This window comes from Diorhabda carinulata, chromosome 7 (assembly GCF_026250575.1).
Source record: "Diorhabda carinulata isolate Delta chromosome 7, icDioCari1.1, whole genome shotgun sequence".
Taxonomy (NCBI): Eukaryota; Metazoa; Arthropoda; class Insecta; order Coleoptera; family Chrysomelidae; genus Diorhabda; species Diorhabda carinulata.
The window spans coordinates 9,471,064-9,493,293 of NC_079466.1; the positions used below are offsets into that span (position 1 = coordinate 9,471,064).

A 22,230-nucleotide genomic window follows, 5' to 3' on the forward strand; every position below is an offset into this window, starting at 1 on the left:
AATATTTAGTTTACCACAAATGATCAGCGAAGTAGGATGTCGTACAGGAGAATTATATTTTATGTTCAAAAGTGTTACAGTCCAAGTATATAAGTTCCTCTTAATCAATTAAAATGTACCCCTACATATTTAGGTCCAATCGATCGAATTGTGGTTACTCTTCAAACATAAAAATCCCAATGAAGAAGTGAATCGATTAAAAATTGAGGTTAAAGAAGATACATAAAGGCGGGAACTCATATCAATTATTAGGGTCAAGACAATGTGTTGTTTCCACCAAAAGTGAGTTCGTTCCTTACATTAATCATATTGTTTATTCCTTATTTCATTCAAATTTCGATATAATAGAAAAAACTAATATCACAGATCCAATTACAAAAAATCTGGAGAAAAGGTTAGAAAATTTCGAGACAATATTGCGATATGCGGAAAATAACGAGATTGAACAGTTTGAAGATAATTATTATGAGTTATTGTAAATATTAAATCAGTAACAGATACATATTATAACGAAGTCGATCTTCAATCGGACGCTACAAGGTTGGTTAAGTAACAAATAATTCTAATCGACAAACATATGATACAGTAAAGCTACCTTCTATTCAGTTGCCCAAATTTAACGGTCAATACTGTTTTAGGGTTGGTAGACAAAAACTAGTTCAATAGATTATGAATTTTTTATAATTTGCGACAAACGCTAGTCCCAGAAGGGCTTAAAATACTTAAATCGCTAAGAGTAACGTCTAATAACTATACCATTGCATGGAATAAGTTGGTAGAGCGCTACGAAAATTAGAGTTTAATCATAAATAGCTATAACAAAGATATTTTTGAATCCCCTCCGGTAACGTCAGAATCCGCCTCAGCATTACGTCATTAACATGAACAAACCTCCAATAGTATTTTAGCCCTTTAGGCATTAGGTGAGGAGGTAGATACCTGGGATAGATTAATCATTTACATTTTGATTTCTAAATTTGACATATTTACTAAACGAGAGTCATATAAATGTGCAGAAAAAAGGCAATCCTTAAAGATAGAGAAACCTTTATAAAAAATAAGTGAGATCTCTTGGAGAAACTATCAACTGAGAAGGTAAACAATCGAATGTCAAATAGAAAGGTTTCTACATCTTTTTTAACATCCATCGAAAACATAAATCAACATAGAAAATGCATTCTATGTAAAGACACACATACAATGTATAATTATGAACAATTTTTAAAATTATCATTATCAGAACGGTGGGCAAAATTGAGAGAGTTGAAATTGTGCATCAGTTATTTAAAGCCAAATCCCATTTTGTGGAAATGTAGAGCAAAAAATGTTCAAAATACCAAAAATCCAAAATCCAAAAAATAGTGGAATAGATTCGAGTTCTACCGAAACAACCGGCAACATTCCTCATAGCAACGGTTCTGGCACAGCGCCTATCTTAAACGAGAATGAAGCTAAAGTTTCATTGGTTAAATATGCGGTAGGTAATTCTATACAAAATCAGCCATTACTTTCAACGGCAGAAGTAAAAATAAAAAATATTAATGATGAGTATTTAAATTGCGGAGCCTTATTAGATAGTGGTTCACAAAATCATTTTATTATCGAGAAAATGTGTCTAACTAGGTATACAAGCAGAACCGGCGAACTTTTTACTTAACCCTGCATCATCCAGGTCGATGCTGCGAAACTGCACATTATCACCCAGATGGGATCTGATATACCCCATAATTAGAAACATTCAATTCTGTAGGACTTTATGGAAAACTAATAAAGCAGATGTTCAAGTTATCAGTTAGAAAAGTAATATGTGGCATATCAACAAAAAAAGTTATTCATTCATTTTATTGCAGCAGCTTTCGCAAAAGAAGTGTAGGTAATTCAAACAAATAAATCTTCCGCATGTGTCACAAGTGTAATTCGATTTTTTGTCTTTACTTCTGGGACATTCTTGACATCTTCCTTGTCTGATGTTTTGTTTTTTACCTGGTGGAGGTTCCGTTTTCCCTAATATACCGAAAATCTTGAGACGTAGATCTTTCGACATTCGCGGATTATTTTTTCTTGCTTGCAAAGTTGGTTGAACTAGTGCAAGTCCCAGTTCTTCAAGGAATATCCGTCGTTTCTTGGAAATATCATTAGTATTTACTACGTATATTATTTGGGAATTTATTCCAGCTGAATCCATTAGAGCGAAAAACATTCTTAGCGGCCACCGTCTGCAGTTACGCGCTACACTATAACTTCCTGATAATTCATCCACTGTATCCACTCCTCCCTTCTTGAAATTATAGAAACTGATGATTTCTGGTAGATTTTTGTCACTAGAGGATTTATCGATTGTGTCATCGAGATGAAGGGAGGAGAGTAAGATCATATTTTTACCTTTCTTTGGGACGTGAGAAACTATGGTATTATGTTTTTGGAAACCAAACATTGATGATTTTGGTTTCCTGCTCTTTATCTGCAAAAAGGCTAATGGAATTTGTGTTTTGTTCTTTTTGAGAGTTCCCACTGAAGTCAAACCATATGTCTCACGCAACGTATTTACTAGTTCATAAGAGGTGTACCAATTATCAAAAGTAATATTGCGATGACTCCCAGAAATTGGTGCTACAAGTCTTTGTACTATGTCGATAGGTTTATTGCTTACTTGATATACACCGTTAGGCTGAGTTCCAACATATACTTCCATATTGTAGATATAAGATGAGCGAGCGTCTACCAATGCCTGGATTTTGATTCCATACTTGGCGGGCTTATTCAGAATGTACTGGCGAAATGAACAACGCCTCTGGAAAGATTCCAATTTCTCATCAATTGTCATATATTCTCCTGGTATATTTGCTTCTTGACAGTTTGAAACAAATTTGTCAAACACTGCCCTTATAGCGGCAAGTTTATCCACTTGAAGTCTTGCTTGTATATTTTCAACGTTATCAAAACGCAGGTATAGAAGAAGAAATGAAAATCTATTGAAAGCCATAACTGGTCGGAAAATATCAATCCCGGTTCCATTTGTTCGCAAGAGATCTCGCAGATGGCGATGGCCACTTCTATAAACACCAGCGAGATAAATAATACCAAACAATGCCTTCATTTCAATAATATTGGTTTCGCTGCAATAGTACTTCTCTTTATAAGCTGTGGCTTTTTGGCGTATTACACTGTACAATTGGTGATACTTTCAATAACCATTGAATCAAAAAAGAGAAGCTAGCAGTATAATGCAGTTTTCTTGTTTTTGGCACAGGATTTGGGCTCTGGTAATTGTGAAATTATATTTTCTGATTTGGTTCTGACTTTGTTATTAGCATGATGTTTATTCCATTTTGTTTTATTGTCCTTGCACAAATAAAACGCATTTGTACTTCTCTGACCATCGTATTCTGTTATATTGTCTTCACATTCACTATCGGAATGATAACTGTGAACACTAAGGTGATCCACCTCTTCATCATCATCTGAGTCCATAAACTCTCCATCGTCATCAATTTCTTCGTTCTAGAGTGCCATAAGCCGCTCTTGCTCTTTTTCGTAATGAAATAGGTACTACGAAAATAATTGCAATTGAAAATTATCACTATTTATACCAAAATTTACATTCACCTCTTATAAAAAATGTATCTCTTTATAACACAGGTGGGATTTCCCAAGAATAAATGTTTATCTTTAAGACAGGCGGAATTTCTCACATCCCAGAGTTCTTTACTGCATTGTCGCTCTTTTGACTGAATTCGCTCAAGAAACTCACAGAGTGAAGTGTTTTAGGAAGCTATAGGCAACCAATAAAACGTGCGTTCATTCAGATTGAAATAACGTTGATATGTGTTGGGATATGTCACACCCCACCTGGGTGATGTCGGGTTAAAGAAGTCGGTGGAAAACGTAAACAAACTGATAAATATTACAATAAAATCATGTTTTGATCACTATGATACCTATATCGATTGTTTAGTTTTGCCTACTATAACCAATGGCCAAACTACCAATGACGTCTTTTAATACAACTGTATTTTATATTCCAGAAATTGATTTAGCGGATTATAATTTCATTGAAAGCGGCGAAGTTGATTTATTAATTATTAATAGGTTTGTTTTGGTCATTATTATGAGTAGGTAATATACAATTAGGCCGAAATATGCCAATCTTAAGGAAAACAAAGTTAGGATGGGCGATTGGAGGGAATTTAAATAAGTTTTTTTTGGAAAACAAGGTTATTTGCTATGTTAATGTAGATATCGTAAATGAACATATGACAAAATTTTTGAAAGTGGAAGAAATTAAAAACATGAAACAACCTAACTTGTCGGAAGCAAAAATACTACGGCATTTCAGCAAAACTAAACGTAGGGACGAGTCAGGTAGGCTTATAGTATATTTTATGTTCAAAATAAAGTGTTACAGCCCAATCAAGTATATAAGTTCCTCTTTTCTTCATCAATTGAAGGTTACTCCTAGAAGTTATCTTGCAATCAATTTTAAACCTATAATTCTAAAATTATTCCACATGACCTTGAATGCGAATTTTCATTCAATTGCATGATAATATTTGAACCATCAATAATATATCCATAAATTCATCAGATTAATTGTGAAACTACGTCAAAAATAATGTTTATTTTATGTTGTTAGTTTACAATACAATAACTATTTTGATAAATTTTCCCATGTTTGTTAATTTAATACATTTTGAAGAATAAACGTATAGTTTTTATACAGTATGACTCATCTAGATTTAAAATACCCATGTAAAATCTGATCCTATTAATAAAGTTCAATATATTTATTATACATGTCAAATAAAATACATCTACTTGGGAACAAAATTTTAATATTTATTTTCATCTACGAAAATATGAAATTTTTAATGGCGATTTGTTAATAAGGAAAATATCTATATCGCTGGATTCAAAATGTTTTCAAATAGCTGTCACCAAAATTTCACAACACTACGATTATATTCATCCACAATAATCCTGGATTTTAGGTTATACTTGAATTACCAATTAATCAATATAATTAGTGACAAACGTTTATATCTCGTATTTAAGTAATAACGCAAAAAGTAATTCAATTTATCAGATATTGAATAAATTAAACGAATAAAAAAAAATAAATTACAACAGTTGTTTAAATTGGGCACCATTTTCTGTATTATGGAGTATAACTCTACGCTGATAGACTAAGATCTCTTAAAATGTCAGATGTAACTGCAGCAACCACGTTCCTAATTCGAATTCTCATATCAACTGCTTGGACCACCCCTTTCCACAGTGAGCAAGATGCACTAGAAACCTGGCCAAAAGTCCAAATTGCCAAGTGTTCAGGAATGCCGCAAAACTTGCAAAAGGAATTTTAGGTCTGTAACGCGGTGGAATAAAATATACATGCTTTTCTCATTTTTTGTCACTTGAATCTACGCACTAGTATCCCTCAGACGTTGGTTTGCGCAGTGTAAGTGTAAGATAGTAAATTCAACTGAATTCACAACGAGTAATGACGACGATAGTTTATGGCGGGACTGTATGGAGACTGGCGAAGTTGTAGGAATTGGTACTTTGTCATATTATTGCAGTTAAGTTAAGATTACTATACTTAGGTTAAATTTTACGCCATTTTCGACAACAATATAATGAAACTAACAAAAAAAGACAATTCAAACATACATCTTGCGAAACTAACTCGACCAGTGATAATTGCCCTCACCAAACAGTTCAGTGTTAGTTTACTAAAACAAATACATAAAAATTATAGTTTTATAAAGATATTTTCAGCTTGTTCTAATATTTTCTCATCTGTTTTCACATGTAATTTTGAAATTTATTTGGGTCAAACCTCGCTGGAAGATACAACTTTCAACACATGTCCATATTGTTTATATAAACTGAAAATAAAAAGAACTCACCTACTTTTCAACTCTGTTTGATAACAACACAAACGATATCGCTGATGTTATTTTACTATGGAAAGTTTTGTTAACGGGTCGAGTCGGCGCTGTCTACGAAAAAACACATTTTGTGAAATCGTAACACCACACAGGCCAATATTCTATTAAATTTAATTTAAGAAACGCATTATATCATGTTTACTATTCAGAAGACGTATCATATTTATTTTAAACTTCACTTAAATTAATGGCTGTTTCGTGTGTACTTAAACTATTGAGTATGTCAGAGTGTGTGAAATATTGAGTTTAAAATCACCCACAGCTGTGGTTGCATTTTCACTCAAGTTTTTGGCGTAAAGTCAATCGAAATTTAACCCAATCATCTTTCAGTACATACATTTTTTTCGCTGTTTGAGAACGCTGTTATTATTATTTGATCTACCTATACCCAAAATTTACTTTGGATTACTTTGGCATTGAAAATAGTGATTACATTAAATAGCAAATAAGATTTTTTGTTTCAATATGAATGAATATATACGACTGTCACTCCAAAAGAATCATATTATTCTTTTCCTTGTAGTAAAATAGTAGTATAAATAACTACCCAAACTTTTCGTTCGGTGTTCTGTATACTCGACATTGTCAATTGGTAGAACCTGAATTAATATGAGAACATCACTGTTTTCAAAATTTTAGTCATGCTCTGTATCATTGCTTACTGTCTATTGGTTAGTTAGGTTAATTACAATCATAATGTTCGGACGTCTAAAAATCGATAATAGTACGTCATGCACATTCGGAGCCTCCTCTAATCAATCCAATATCACACTCTTAGGGGGTAAGATTATGATTTAAGTGAACGTTATGATTCAATTTATACATACATAGTACGCGTACTTGGTCAGACTGAGAATGAGTTTAAAATAAACAATTTTTTACTGTTTAGCAAATGTATACAATGCGGTTCATATATAGGGAATAAATTCAATTTTGGCGTTATTATGTACTATGTGAAAAAAGCCTGAAACAGGTCGATTTTTATTCTCAAATTGACAATTTACAGTATAAATATATTATCCCCCTCTGGCACCCCTCTGAAAATTTTAAATGAGAAAGGAACCTTGTTGAAAAGGGATTTTAGTCCTCTGTTCAGCTATATGAAGTTTTTAAAATTTGCTGCAATCATAACTGCGAAAATTTTTAAAATGTAAAATTTTGATAATGTTTCCATCACGCAGAATAAAGATAATTATGTCGCATAATATATAGAATGTATTTTTCAATGCACTACATTTCCTTTGACCTAAGGGGTTATTTTGTTAATTTCTTCCATTATCTAGCTTTTAAAACAGTAATATTGTCTGGTCTATTAAAATATACTTTATAAATAATCAGATATTTTCGTATCTGTTCTACTAAACATCAGGAAATAATCTTTGAATATACTATAATATTAGTCAAACAGCCAAATAAACAATTGATATGAATCTAGTAGGCTGCTGTCATTTAGGTATTTATAGTTACTAAAAGACGTCAGTATTATTATTTGTGTGCGTATTAAATTTAATTATTTGTCCGAAACTCAAAGAATAGACATTTAATTATGATTGGTTGTGGTAATAAAACAAGTACTCAAAAGGAGGTTTGTGAAATTTTTAATTAATATATACTCTGCACAATACGTTTCGCAGTCTACAGTTAATAAAAATTAATAAAAGTTTCGTGATATTGGACATGTAAAAATTCAATAACCAGGTGGAAATGTTCAATTTACTGATGAAAAAAGTTAGATGTACTTCTCGAGATTGAGGAAAATCCGCATAAAAGAACTTGAGAACTTGCCGCCGACAATTATGTAATCAAATCATCTATTTTAAGAGTTATGCATAAAGAAAAATACCACCCTTACAAAGTTCAGTTGGTTCAGGAGTTAAATGAAGAGGATCCTGATAGAAGACAAGACAATTCTGTGAATTGATGATGGACAGAATGAACGCATATTTGCAGTTCATAAACAAAATAGCTCTTTCGGATGAAGCGACGTTCATTTAAACGGACCGGTTAACAAACAGAACTGTAGATATTGGAACAGAGAAAATCTTCACTGGATTTCCCAAAAAAGTGAACGTTTGAGGTGGTATCATTAACAATAACATTATTGTCCCTTATTTTTACAAGGTCACAGTTAATGGTGAGGTTCATCTAAAAACTTTTTCCTGATGTTAATCATCCAAATGAGATTTATTTACTACCAACAAGATAGTGCTCTACCGCATTTTGCACGTACAGTTAGACATTATTTAATCCTTCACTGCACCGTGTTGCATAATTGCAACATAATTTAAAAACAACCTTAACGTTGCCCAAATTCTTATATTCTTTCGCGCTCAATGTTTCATTATTGCTACGTATTATTATACGCCGTAATGAATCGCGCAATAAGGTTTAGATTTGAATGACCTCGTTGACGGTAAGCAGTTTTGTCTCACCGTCGGTACGTGGTGTTATTATGCGCGCTGCTAGTGGAATCTTTTACGATTTTCGATATTTATAAAACACTTTATAGTTTACGGAAGTGAAAAGTAGCTCACAAAGGTGACTTATTTGTATTGTTGTTGTATTTGCAAATTATGGCATAAAAAACGAATTTTTTGCTGGTCATAAAAATATGTAGCATATATGCAACAATGTGCATGAGTAACTAATTTCTTTTTATTATAGAAAGAAAACGCTTTCAGACAGAGAAATTCAAGATCTGGCTGATAATTTGAGCGACATAAGCGTAGATGGTTGTTAAAATGATGAAGATCTTCTAGATGAAGAAATGGAATATATTCCTGATTTTACTACAGATAACTTCAAGGCACAGGATACCTACAATGCTCAAGAAAATAGAGACGAGAGTGACTTTATTATTGAAAATTTACCAATACTCTTTGAAGCTGATAACATCCTACTAGAAACTTTGGAAGTAAACAATACTACAGTCTTGACTTCAAATAACTGCGCTCAAAGTTTCAACTCTAAACCAATTGACAGTCCGCTAGCAGATTTAGGCAATTCACAAAATAACACCCCGAGAAGAGCCGTTCGTTTTAAGCGCGTTATTACTCCTACTGCTGAATCAACAAGCTCAAGTAACAACAAAGATGGAAATTTACAACAAAACGTGCGTATAAATGTACCGAAAAATCTTGTCTGGATTAAAGAAAACATTATTTTTCCTGATGAATTACTAGAGGATCTACCACTTTACCAACAGATATATTGGATCTTTCAACACCTTATTCTTTCTTTAAGTTTTTTTTACCTATAACATTATTGACAATATTGTTGTTCAAAGTAACCTCTATTCATTTCGACAACATGCCAATAAACCTGCAAATTTAACAGCGGATGAGATAAGAAAATTTATTGGTATATGTTTTTACATGTCCATAGTTACAATATCGAATATTCGCAAGTATTGGTCTGAAAAAATTGGCTACCAAAAGATAATTGATAGACATGCCAGTTCGCCAGTTTGAAAGAATTAGGCAATTCTTGCACTTTAACGATAATACTTCTTTTTGCAAAGAAGACAAAAGTCATGATAGGATGCATAAAATAATAAGGCCACTTATGAAAGAAATTTTCAGAAACTGCCTTGTGAAATATATCTGTCGATGAGCAACTAAAGCTAGGCATTTTTTATTGCAATATATTCCCATGAAGCCTCACAAATGGGGTTTTAAATTTTTTGTCCTAAGTGGTGTTTCTGGCCACACATACGACTTTGAAATATATACAGGGCAAGAAAATGATGTATCAAAAAGGCAAGATAGCGTACCTAACATAGGAGCAAGTAGTAATATTGTTATTAGACTACTGAGAAATGTCCCAAAACAAATTAATCATCAGGTTTATTTTGATAATTATTACACATTCTTCGATTGATCCTTTGGGTGAGACATAAAAAACAGTTAACATAAATTCTTCTTAAAGTAGATAATAAAAGTTGTAATTTTGTGATTGATTTTTACAATAAAAATAAAGTAGAACAGAAACTATTCACAAAAATTCATGTAGTTATGTTAATTTCCTTGAATTTTCATATTACTTATGTGTTTCATGTATATCCATATTGTACTTTATCATTTAACAGCACTTTGTTAGGTTTTTGGTGTACTAACACTACTATTATAATACTAACAAAGAATTATCGGTTGTGTTTTCAGTAAAAGCGTTGATTCTAGGAACTAGAACAAACACGCTCTATTTTAGATTTTATTAGTATTTCGAGCTGATAGTTTGCTGCTGACATAATTTCTTCAAAATTTACAGGGTTTTGCAAGGTCGATTTATGTTTAGAATTAATAATATCATCCTATGTTGTGAAATAGTAATTAGGTTGACATCAAACGGGTCAAAATTCTATAAATTATATAATATACCTCAGTCATGAACATGAAATTTATCTCGCAAATGGTTATGCCTATTATGTTAACTTGCAAACAATTTTAAACCTATAATTCCTAAATTATTCCACATGACCTTGAATGCGAATCTTGACCTGGTCAAATTTTTATTCAATTGCATGATATTTGAACCATCAATATTATACCCATAAATTTATCAGATGAATTGTGAAACTACTTCAAAATAATATGTATCTGATGTTGTTAGTTAAACAATACAAGAACTATTTTAATATACTTTCCGATATATTTGTAAATTTATACATTTTTGGGAGTTAACGTATAGTTTTTAAGCATTTATTAGCTGTACTTGTATAAAGTGTGATTCATCTAGATTTAAAATACCCATGTAAAATCTGAAGTTATTAATAAAATTTAATATATTTATTATACATGTCAAATAATGAAACATCTATTTCGTAAAAAAATTTTGATATTTATTTTCATCTACGAAAATATAGAATTTTTATCAGCGATTTGTTAATAAAGCAAATAAATATGTTGCTGGTTTCAGCATGTTTCCAAATAGCTGTCAACAAAATTTCACAACACTATATTTATCCACAATAATCCTGGATATTAGGTTATATTTGAAATACCGATTAATCAATATAATTAGTGACATATATCTGGTATTCATGTAACAATAGAAAAAGTAAATCAATTTACTAGACATTGAATCAATTAAATGAATAAAAAAATAAATGACAACAGTTGGGGCGTTTTTTTATATTATAACCCTACGCTGTCAAGTTATTCCAGAGAAAAGAAAAGTAAGTTCTGTAGCATTGAACAAGAAAGATATAGTAAAATTGGCAAAATTATGGAATATAGTCAACCCAGAGGGATTACAAAAAATATTCTTTCATATAGCTTCTTATGAATTAGCTTGGAGGGAGGAGGGGAGAGAATCTGCATACTGTAAAATTTACCATTTTAAATAAGAAAAAAATCAAGATGGAACTTCAACAAGAAGATTTGAATACAATACAATATTTTCACACCTCAAGGTGGGTCGAAAAAATGGGCAGACAGCAAATGTATAATAACAAAAATTGGAATGGATGAAGGTATTTGTCCCGTTGCATTGTTAAAATTACTGTTACAAAAATAACTGAAAACATAATATCTGAACGACTTTTTTCAGCTCAAAAATTCTAAAAGTTGGTACAAAAATGTTCCACTGGGTATTAATACAATTTCTACTTAGATCAAATATTCTGCAACTAGAATTGGACTCGACATTACAAATAATAAAATCACCAATCATTCAAACCGTGCTAGTACAGTTCCCAATTAGCCAAAGCAGGAGTGAGTAACCAACAACTTATAAAGATAACGGGACAGTCAACATCATCATCCGTTAAGCCCTACCTCCAAATTGATACTGAACATAACGAAAATCTCATTAGTTCCTTACAAGCCTCGAGTGAAAAAAATCAAAATGAATGATCTACATGTGTGTATGTATCAATATGGATAATTATTGTTGTTGTTCATTCATATATTCATTCGTTAATTTATCTTGCCAAAATACACTTGAGCTTCTCTTTATAGGATAAATTTCAGTAATTTTGCTCGAAAAACTGACATTTGTCAAAATCGTGAGACGGAAGTTGATTTGATATCTGAATGGCATGGTGAAGAACCTTTAAAATCTGTGGACATAGCATTTATCAGCTGTATTTCACATTTTCATGAAGGTGGCAAATCGCTAATAGAATGGAAACAAGATTTTTCGAGCAAAATGCTGCTTCGCGTAAGGAACTGTTTTCATTACCTATTGTCTATCTGCAGTAAGAGAGCTGAAAGAAGAAAAAATAAATCTCTGATAGGGAAGAATTGGGCGCATCAGAATTGTTTTTTGCAGTTGGAATGGGTTTAAGAACAGAAGGAAAATAGATTGCGTCGGAAATAATTGTAAAAGTGATAATTAATGAATACTATTTAAGTATCTTCAGGGTAAGAGAAGCTTGGAACAATCGTGACAAAAATGTAAAAATAGTTCATATGCCAGAACTTCGTTGACAAACGCAATTTTTCCTATAGGGCAACTATCCGAAAAAAAACAATAATCCAGGAATAAAGATTTGATAGCATATCGGTGAAGCCACCCTTGAAAATCGTCTAGGCATTTCACCAATGCAGATCTTTTTAGTATTTTACTGGTGTCATCCGATTCAGCTATTGCTAGCTTCTGGAAATTATCCCAGAAACTAAGGAAAGCATTATCGCCGTAAATTCTAGAACTTTTGGCTCCACCCGATAAGATAAAAAACAACTGTGAATCAATTATGTTCTCCTCGGAAGAAGAAAATTCAACTGAATTCATAACGAGTTATAGCGACGATAGTTTATGGCGGGACTGTACGGAGACTGGCGAAGGAAGAATATTTTGGTAAAGACTTAAAGAAAAGTCGAAACATCAATTTTATCTCGCAAAAATTATAAAAAAACTAATTTTAAAACAGAAGAGACCTAAAATCAAGAACATTTAGAAGCATTTATATGTAAATATATATTCACTGTTATTGACATTATTTATATATTATACATATATATTTAATAGATTTCGGGTCCTTCATTGACCCATTTATCGTATCATCTGCTCATAGATATAGTAGTTTAATACCCACGTCAAAAATATTAAGCTACCAGAATCTCCATTCTCTTTATTTTAATGTCACTTAGACGGCTTAATGGGAGTGGATATAAAGACGAGAGAGAGAGAGAGAGAGATTCGGTTAAAGTTTGGTAGGATAAGGGGGATTTTTGTAACGAGTAGTTGTGTTGGAGTAGGCCCTGATATAGGAATAGCTCATCTGCAGGGCTGCGGTTTTATTTGTTTTTTTGAACGTTTTTTTTGTTTATTATTCCCTATCGTCGGCTATTTGGCTGGAGAACCGGTTCACCAGTTTGCTGGGAAACCCCAGAAAACCTGCAACACTGACGATCGAAGAAGAGTGTGTGGAGTCTGCCCTCAAGATTGGTTTTAGTGCCACCAAAAAAGAGCATTCCTGGAGTTGTGCCTCAGAGGGAGGTACTTGGCTTTTGGGTAAATGCAAAATGGATGTGGTTACCCTCGCCGCTAGTGACGGTACAGTTGTATCAGTAAAAGGGGAGAATATGCGGTGTAGCGTTTCGGCTATTAGCTCGCGAGAAGTGGGAATGGCATTCATTATTGTGATTGCCAGGATTTTAATTAGGATTTTGGTGACTGTAAAGAAGTCGTATGGGGTTTGGGTTTTTCTCAGAGTGACTGAGCAGTTTCCTGGGGGACTTTGGGGTTTCCATCTTCGGATAACGAATGGAAAGCGGGATGAGAACTACCGCAATTTTTGCATGTAGGTGAGTTTGGTTGTGGGCATTTCTCTGGCTTATGGTCAAATGCACCACAAGAGGAACAGATCGATTTGGCCTTGCAAGAATCTGCGGAGTGGCCGGGAGAGGAGCAGCGAATGCAGTACTTAGGAACTGCTGGAATTTATTTGGAGTTTGAGGCCTCGCAGTAGGGCGTAAGCCGGTGGAAATTGATGCCCTTGGTGAGAGCGTGATGGTAGGCTGTTTCGGAGTCTGTTATTATCCGAAACATTGATGTTGGTTTATTGGATGACCTGGCAATGAGCTCAGGATTTGAGAACGGGAAATTTTAGAGCGGAGAGGATTTCTGAAAATTCCTCGTCGGAATGGTCTACATTCTTGCAGACCAGTGAAAAGGTGGTTTTTCTGGTTTTAGATGGGGATCGTTGGACACGTTGAGAGGAATTTATGAGGATGACGATTTCTCGTAACCAATGGCATAACGGATTTTCCTCGTCAACGTTTCGGGAGGAAACATGGAAGGCATTTTTAGCAGGGCGGTACCGTTGGGATTTGCTTTGAGGAAGCTTATTAGTTCCCTCAAAACCTTTTGCGTGTTGAGGAGATTGTGGAGCTCCATCTTGAAAGTGTATTTTTCAAGAAGATTCCTCCAATTAAGGGTTTTGGTGTGAGAGTTTTAGGAGGAAGTACGGGGTTGTTGTTTGGAGAAGGTATAGGGTTGTTGTTGGGGTGTTCTATGAAGCTGGGTGTGTGTTGGTGTTTGGGGTTTCTAAGGTTTGAGAGTAGTAGTAGTTTAGTAGAGAGTCTTCTTTGGTAAGGTCTTGAAAAAATAAGGCGTAGTTTAAATTGTCCGTCGAGGGAGTGGGTTTAGTGGGAAGAGGAGGAAATTCATCTATAGAGGTGGTAGAAACAGGCTTGCTCCGGGGACCTGGCTAACTTGGGCATTTTTGAATTTTTTTTTGAGAATATAGAAATAGAGAATAGAGGAAAAAATTTTGATTGGACGGAAATTAGGAATTCGAAAATTGAATTCCTTCGTTAATACCTAGAGGGATTTGGCTATCAAAGCCAACAGCGGATTCACTGCCTAAGGGATTTTGCTCCCCGGTTAGAGGATTCCTGACTCTTTTGTTCACCTTGTTAAGTTAGTACTTAAATGAGAAAATAATATTCACCTGAATATTAATTGGCTCCTTGGGCACTCACTTGCACTAAGCTCACTTGGCCCCGAAATGGGGTGATTTCATTATAAATAAGCACCAAAAAGGGCAGTTGAGTAACAAAAAAGCTCCCATGGGAGCATTTTTGAGAGCTATAGAGTACTAAAACACCATAAACCCCTGGAAATACTTAGAAAGCAACTGTATAAAGATGAAGTTAGGAAACAAATAACAAAGGTGCTAGATAATAAAATAATTAGACTAAGTAGTTCACCATGGTCGTATTCTATTTGGGTTATTTCAAAAAAATTCATCATCAAATGCATTAAGGTAATGAAAATGAAAATTAGTGATCGATTAGATTCTAAAACTATAGATCATAAATTAATTTTCATTTTTCTTGCCAAGACCTTTCCCAATCTCAAGGCTCAATTGAAAGATTACATTCAACATATTACTTTTGAAACACCATTTAATTTGAAAATGCCTTATGCAATTAAGGGTTATAACCATTTAATGCATTCACACACACATAAAAGAAAACCTAAATACGTAATTGACGGTCATTTAACTTTTACGATCCTTTTAACCTAGATATTGAAATTCTTATTAATTTAATGATTATACGAACGAACGAACGAACACAAAGAGAGAACTCAAATACCAGGCTCTAAAATTGATGAAGACTTATTAAATGAAAAACAAAAACGAAATGAAACAATTACCTACAACAATAATAAAAGTAAGCACAAAACAAAACAATTTCAATTAACTCAAAAACGAAAATCATATGGATAATTTAAATGGCTTTCACAAAATACCTACGATTTTCCTAATTAACCTTTATTCTTTTTAATTTCATTGAGATCGCTTGGATCCTCGCAAAATAAAATCACCCTAAAAAACCTAGATAACAATTGCAAACTTATACCACTAAACTGCAAAAAGGATTATTATAATTTAATACATTATTACGACTTTAATCTGCTTATCAACAAAGTACACAAATACATTTTGATGGATTCCCATTTTTCCTCTCAAAGAAACAATTACTTTGAATTACAAAAACCAAGATGTACCTAATAGAAGTTACCGGCACCTACCTAATCACCAAAAGATTGTTATTTAAAATCAAGCCAAATTGAACCCATTAAATTTTTAAGAAATCTACTGATAGCCCAGTGTATGGACAATAATTATTTATTGTCTTCTTTTTCGAATTGGAGGAACCATAGTTGGCAAGAAACTTCATTACCTGTAGATGTTAACCTATAGACCTGACTATTGTTTAACTTCCTCGTTAGCCCACGAAGTTGAATTTTCGAAGGGAGGAATTATTTCACCGCTCCTTATGGGAACCGCATGTCTTAAAATCTGTTAATCATATCATTTTTGACTAACTTTCAATCTCTGAATTTGTTCACTTTTAAGTCAAGATTTGAGTTGAATTTTGTAGTAGTTATATTTTCACAGTAATAATTAAACGAATTTTGAGACAATCAACATTTCTTGCTCTTCAGCAGACATTTTCATATATATCGTTATGACGTATAAGTAGTTATTAAAAAAGTAAAAAATACAGTTCACAATTATTAAATATTATTTGCCACGGAGAAGTGATTACCATTATTCAACATGTATTACATTTTTAAACATACATGACATTTAACACTCCCGTTTATTTTTATCTTGATTGGTATTAATTCCGGTGACATGAGAAATGAACAGGAAATTTCACAATTTGTACTTGCTATTAATAATATCTGAGCTTCATATTAAACAAATGATTATGTAATCATTGTAGTTTATACATTACACTTATTGCAAATACGTAAATAGGTAACGCATCTGTCACATGGATCATAGCTATAATTTATAAAATTACCAGAGTATCTACAATAAAAACATTATCTATACACTTTATTAAATAAGCTCTACTGAAATGCAAGTGAAGTTTTTGGTTTTCTTGAAGTTATTTTTAAAAACGAAAATTTATGCAGGGACTTTATTACTCTACAATTACATTAAATGAAAAGCAAACGATTATAATTATGTAAGGTGTATATATAAACACATCACAAAAATTATCGCTTCGCTCATTATTTTTTAAATATTTCAAATGTGTTGCCTCTTTTTCGAATTTTATTATTATTAAGAATTTTATATCAGTTTAATTTACAGAGGACAAAAAGTTTGATTTACCAAAACATAGAAAATATCAAAAAAAATGTACAAAACATCTATACAAAAAAATGAAATGAAAACTTTAGTACGTTATAATTTGAAAGTACAATCCAGCAATAATTTAAATCAGAAATCTCGTATATCTAAGATCTTATTGACAAACACTTAAAAATTCAGTTATTCATATGTAAAATCTCAGGGTTGGTACGTCAATTTGATAAGCTTTTTGCCGCAATAAGACCTAAGTACCTATTTTTTGCAGCAGATGAATACTGGAGCTAGAATTAAGAATTTGTGAGCTTCTTATCATCTTCAGAAAAAAACTGAAATTTGTTGGTAGGATTGTCCAGTTATTGAGAGTAGAGTTTTCTCATATAAAATTTGTAAATTATCGGCGCTATTGTACACAACTTGATTTTTTCCGTTCTCCCCCTCATAGCATAAAACGCATTATTTCATCGATTTTTCTTCAGTACTCGGAATAATAATTTATCTATCTAGTATTGATACAGTTAAATATTACTTAGATTAAAGTGATCTTTTTACATAAAAATATACATCCCATAAAAATTATCGCATCACTGGTATTTTAGGATATTTTTAGTACTTCAGTTTTTTGGGACAATCTGTATATGTATCAACTTAATAGATATTTCTGGTTTCTTGTCATGGGCAAAAAATATCACAATTTCTTACAAATTTTCTTGGAAGCAAAAATGCTCGAGTAAATCATTTCTGTCTTGGAGAATGCATTGAGATCGAGAACTTTCTAAGCAAATTGTGTTATTGTATTGTGAAAATTTATTTTGTTGATAATGGATGTGCTTCAACGTTGAACAAGACCTGTGACGAATGAAGAAGCCGCTAGAATCAACGCGCTCATACAAGATGGCCGCAGTCAATAGACGATCGTTATTTGAGGTTATCGGCGTTAAGAATTAGGCATACCACCGCTCGAAGGCTGCAAACAGATCTGTTGGCTGCTCGTAATGTCCGATAAGCCTACAATTAGTTCGAAATAGGCTGAGAGAAGCAGGTATGCGAGCTAGAGTGCCAGCTAGAGGTCCACGTCTTACCAGAGAACATCGAGTAGCAAGATTGGAATTTGCTCGTGAACACGCAAATTGGAATATTTAAGATTGGTCCAATATTTTATTCACGGAAGAAAAAATATTTTGTCTGTATTCATCAGATAGGCGTGTACCAGTATATAGGCGACGTGGTGAACGGCACGATCAGGTTGATTTTTGTCAAACTGAAAGCTTTGTTGGTGGCTCTATCATGGTTTGGGGAGGAATTTCTTTCGAGGTTTTCCAATTGGTTAGGGAAATCAAACGACATTTACAATTTAGGAACTAGTTTCATGGACAATTATGATGGATCTACTCAAATCTAGGTTCATGACTTACCAATAGAAGTGTTATCAAAAGAAATAGCTGATCTGAGACAAATTATTAAACAAATGGCACTTATGCTGGAAAAATCCGCTGCCAAGATTAAGAAAAATTTAGCAATACACAACAAAAAGTATGTGGCCGCCTGGTACCAAAATAGACACTGCCAAAAACTTAGGCTATTCCTCACCTATCTCCACGATCTACCATCCAGCGTGTGCTTCGAAGGGCACACAAATACAAACATCAAACTAACGCTTCAACAAACTAACGGTTCAGCCGAAGTTGAAGGAAATCTTTCCGCCTTCGGGTCTTGCTTTTCAGCGGAGAAACGTCTACAGCTTCAAAAAATTAGGGAAAGCAATAGCAAATATTATTCCAGTAGCTCTCCAGGTGAAAGTGAAAATTTTTAGTTGGAGAGAAACAAGCACCCTCTGAAAGATGATGAACTGTATCTTCCACTAGATGTATCTTCCACTAGAGAAGCTTAATTTTCCAGAAATTGTTGCCATTGTAGGGGTACACTTGAATCGATTAAGAGAAAACTTATATACTTCAGTGGACTGCAACACTTTATTTTGAACATAAAATATAATTCTCCGGTACAACACCTATTTCGCTGATCAGTTGTGGTAAACTAAACTTTTATTTTTAAGCGTTGTTGCCACTTTTATAAACAATGTTTTATATACATCAACAGCCATCACTGAACATTGGATAAATAATAATGAGCCTGTTCTTGTGAAAAACTGTACCACAGTAGCCAGATTCAATAGAACTATTTTATCTCATGATGGTACTATGATCATATCCACAGATAACGACTTTTCCGAAATAACACAGTTCAATGATTTAGTATACGAGAAAGTATTTCTATCGTTTACCACAATAGTTATGACCTCTATATTGTTTGTATTTACAGAACATCTGACGCTGACGTGCATACTTCCTGTCACAAATTATTGACTTTAATGGAGTCCTAACCTCTAAAAAGCAATCTAATTCTATGTGGATATCTAGATATTGATTATTCCAGTGTGTGTGCTGGTCAAGAATGTCTTCAGTTAAGTTTTGATTTATTTAGTATGATCATGCATATACCGACACCAACCAAAATAAGACCCGTTCTAGTACTATAGATTATGTGGGACTATGTTGTATCATCGTATGATCCAGAATCCACCGACTGTACTGTCTGTAATTCAGGTCTCTCCGATAATGAAGCAGTGTTAACAAAATTTTTGGTAAAGTCCAATACTAAAAATGCTATTCGCAAATTATGCCATATCTTTTCGGAAAAAAATTTTCAAAACTTCAAGCACCGTTGTCAAACAACTGACTCTGGTGATGTGGACTTCGAATTTTCTAGATTCATAAAAACAGTAACTAGTCTCTCATCCAATTCGTTTCCCTTCAGACGTATTAAAAAAGCTTAATAAACCCTGGACCACTAAAGGTTTACATATATCTGAAAAAACATGCGATATTCATCTCACCTAAGGAAATTCTCGGATAGTGTCGTCTTCAAAAATTACGTGAAACTATACAGAAAAATTTATCATAAGAGAATAAAAGCTGCCAAAGAAATTTATTATAATAGGAGACTCGCCAATTCTCGTAAAGTTTCTAGAGAAACATGGTCCATTTTGAATGATCTAAGAAATAAGGCTTGTTTATCTAGCATGATAACCTCAATAATTACTTTATGGATGTAGCCACAAATTTATAAAATTTCTTCTTTATGCATGTAGTTTTAGCAGAGCTTGGTAGTAAAATTAATGACATCAAAAATAGATACTCATCTGGAACTGATGGACTTAGATTAAAAATATTTTGGAGTCTGCCCGATTGCAAATTACATCCCTTTACCACTTTAATTAAAGTCTCATTTCGTAAGCACGCTTCTCCAATTTCAGAAAGGAAGTTGCACGACCTTTACCTACCTATTTTACGTTCAGAATTGATTGATGGCTCAATAGACGACTTCTATTCTAATAATTATATTTAATTTCGGGCATGCTGCATACTGATTTAATTTTTGCTATGCATTCATATACGACTTATAATACAAATTATTACCTATTATTATTACCTATAATTTTGTTACTCATTGTGGTTTTCTTCTGTATATTTTGGTTTATTTGTTTTATCTTTATTTAGTTATTTTTATGTTTGTTTTCTAGTTTTAACAACTTTTTTCTACAAATTTCAACAATTGTTTGACCACAAAGCATTTCTCTCTCTCTCTCTCATACTAATAAATTTTTTTTCTTCTGGTTTTTGTTAGAATAGAAATAAATAGTTCGTTTTCGTACCTTTTCTATACCATTCTATTGAATGATTCACTTTCGCATTCTTTTTGTGGTTGTATTTACTATATTTACTAGTTCTGAAAATTACTAGTTATTTGAAATTGATTTATATCGGTAATATACAAAGATTGTCTGAAAAGTTTATCACGTAACAAAGGAACGAGACATTTTCCATCCATAATCATTTTTGTTTTTCTACATAGTCTATATATACACGTATACAAAATAATAGTTGCCACCTTGTTCATCAATATATGCGTTTAGGTATGCGATAACATTCGCTCTTTAAATACGCCTCTTTTCTCTCTCTAACCTCAATCTGACAGTCATCTAATAGCATTTAACCTTTTGGATGATATCGTAGGCTGCCTCCGTTTTTAATCGTCTTGACCGCTCGTCGTCAGTCAAGCTTATCTACCCACGTTTGAAGTCAGCTACCGAAACTTTTGCGATCGTAAATGATGAGGTAGAGTCTCCGCACACAGTGTCTGAGTCATATTTCATTTGCGTAGGCCTATTGCTTTTCAAGAAAAAATGTTTACTGACAGCTTGATATTCAATTTTGTCTATTTTCTGAAAAATCTTCACGAGTCACTTATGCGATTATCAAATAGAAACTAAGCATCTCACTGAAATTTCAACATATATACAAATATATTTTCCAACTTATATTACTTAATACCTACTGACATCTTCAGGTTGAGGTCGGACACATAGATAATCCTCGTATGAGATTTTTCGAAATTATCAATGTAGTCACCTCATGTTATAAGTAATACTTTAAAACTACTTAAAAATATTAATCAATAAACTTATTCGTTTGAAATTTCTGGAGACAATCTTGAATGTCGTGTATCGATAATGGATTTTTATCTTTATATTTTAGGTACTGGTACATTTGGCAGAGTTCTTCTGTGTAAAAATAAAGAAACGGATGAATATGGCGCTATGAAAATATTATGCTTGGCGGATGTAATAAGATTGAAACAAGTAGAACATGTTAAAAACGAAAAGAACATTCTACAAGAAATTAGGCATCCTTTTATTGTTAATTTGTGAGTACATTTAGTTAAATTGCTATCTATTTACCTATTATGACTGTATTCATTCATTAATATCCAGCTACTAATTTATATATATCTTACTGAGTGAGTATTAGAAACGGTACGCCACCATAACTTAATTGGTTTTATCCTCGATTAAAAACTTTAAGATGCCAGTTGTATTTCTAAGAATTTCTCATCTGAAATTTAATTGAATTGAAATTATTCTTTCTGATTCTTCCAATTATTATACTAATAATGTCTAATCTAAGTATAGGTTACAAATTAAAATATTAAAATATGGGATATTTATGATGTCCAGAGCCGGCTCTGCAAGGTATGATTAAACTTTTAAAATAATGAATCATAACTGTAGCTCTATAAATCATCGCCTATGTTTTAAACAGATGTTACGATCTGGCTATCTTTTGCAAGGTCAAACTAATATAACTTTCATTTTATTTGCTT

At 32.8% G+C, this 22,230-nt stretch overlaps 1 protein-coding gene across 3 annotated transcripts in view; it reads left to right on the forward strand.

The window, feature by feature from the left end:
- Positions 1–22,230, forward strand: part of LOC130896664 (cAMP-dependent protein kinase catalytic subunit 3) — a 110,968-nt gene that overhangs the window by 46,550 nt on the left and 42,188 nt on the right. For 2 of the 3 annotated variants that reach the window (XM_057804911.1, XM_057804913.1), the window contains one exon: positions 21,606–21,774. In XM_057804911.1, coding sequence (XP_057660894.1) covers positions 21,606–21,774 — 169 coding nt within the window. Of the gene's footprint in view, positions 1–8,612; positions 9,061–21,605; positions 21,775–22,230 lie in introns of all 3 variants that reach the window. The other variant, XM_057804912.1, reaches the window with a different exon arrangement.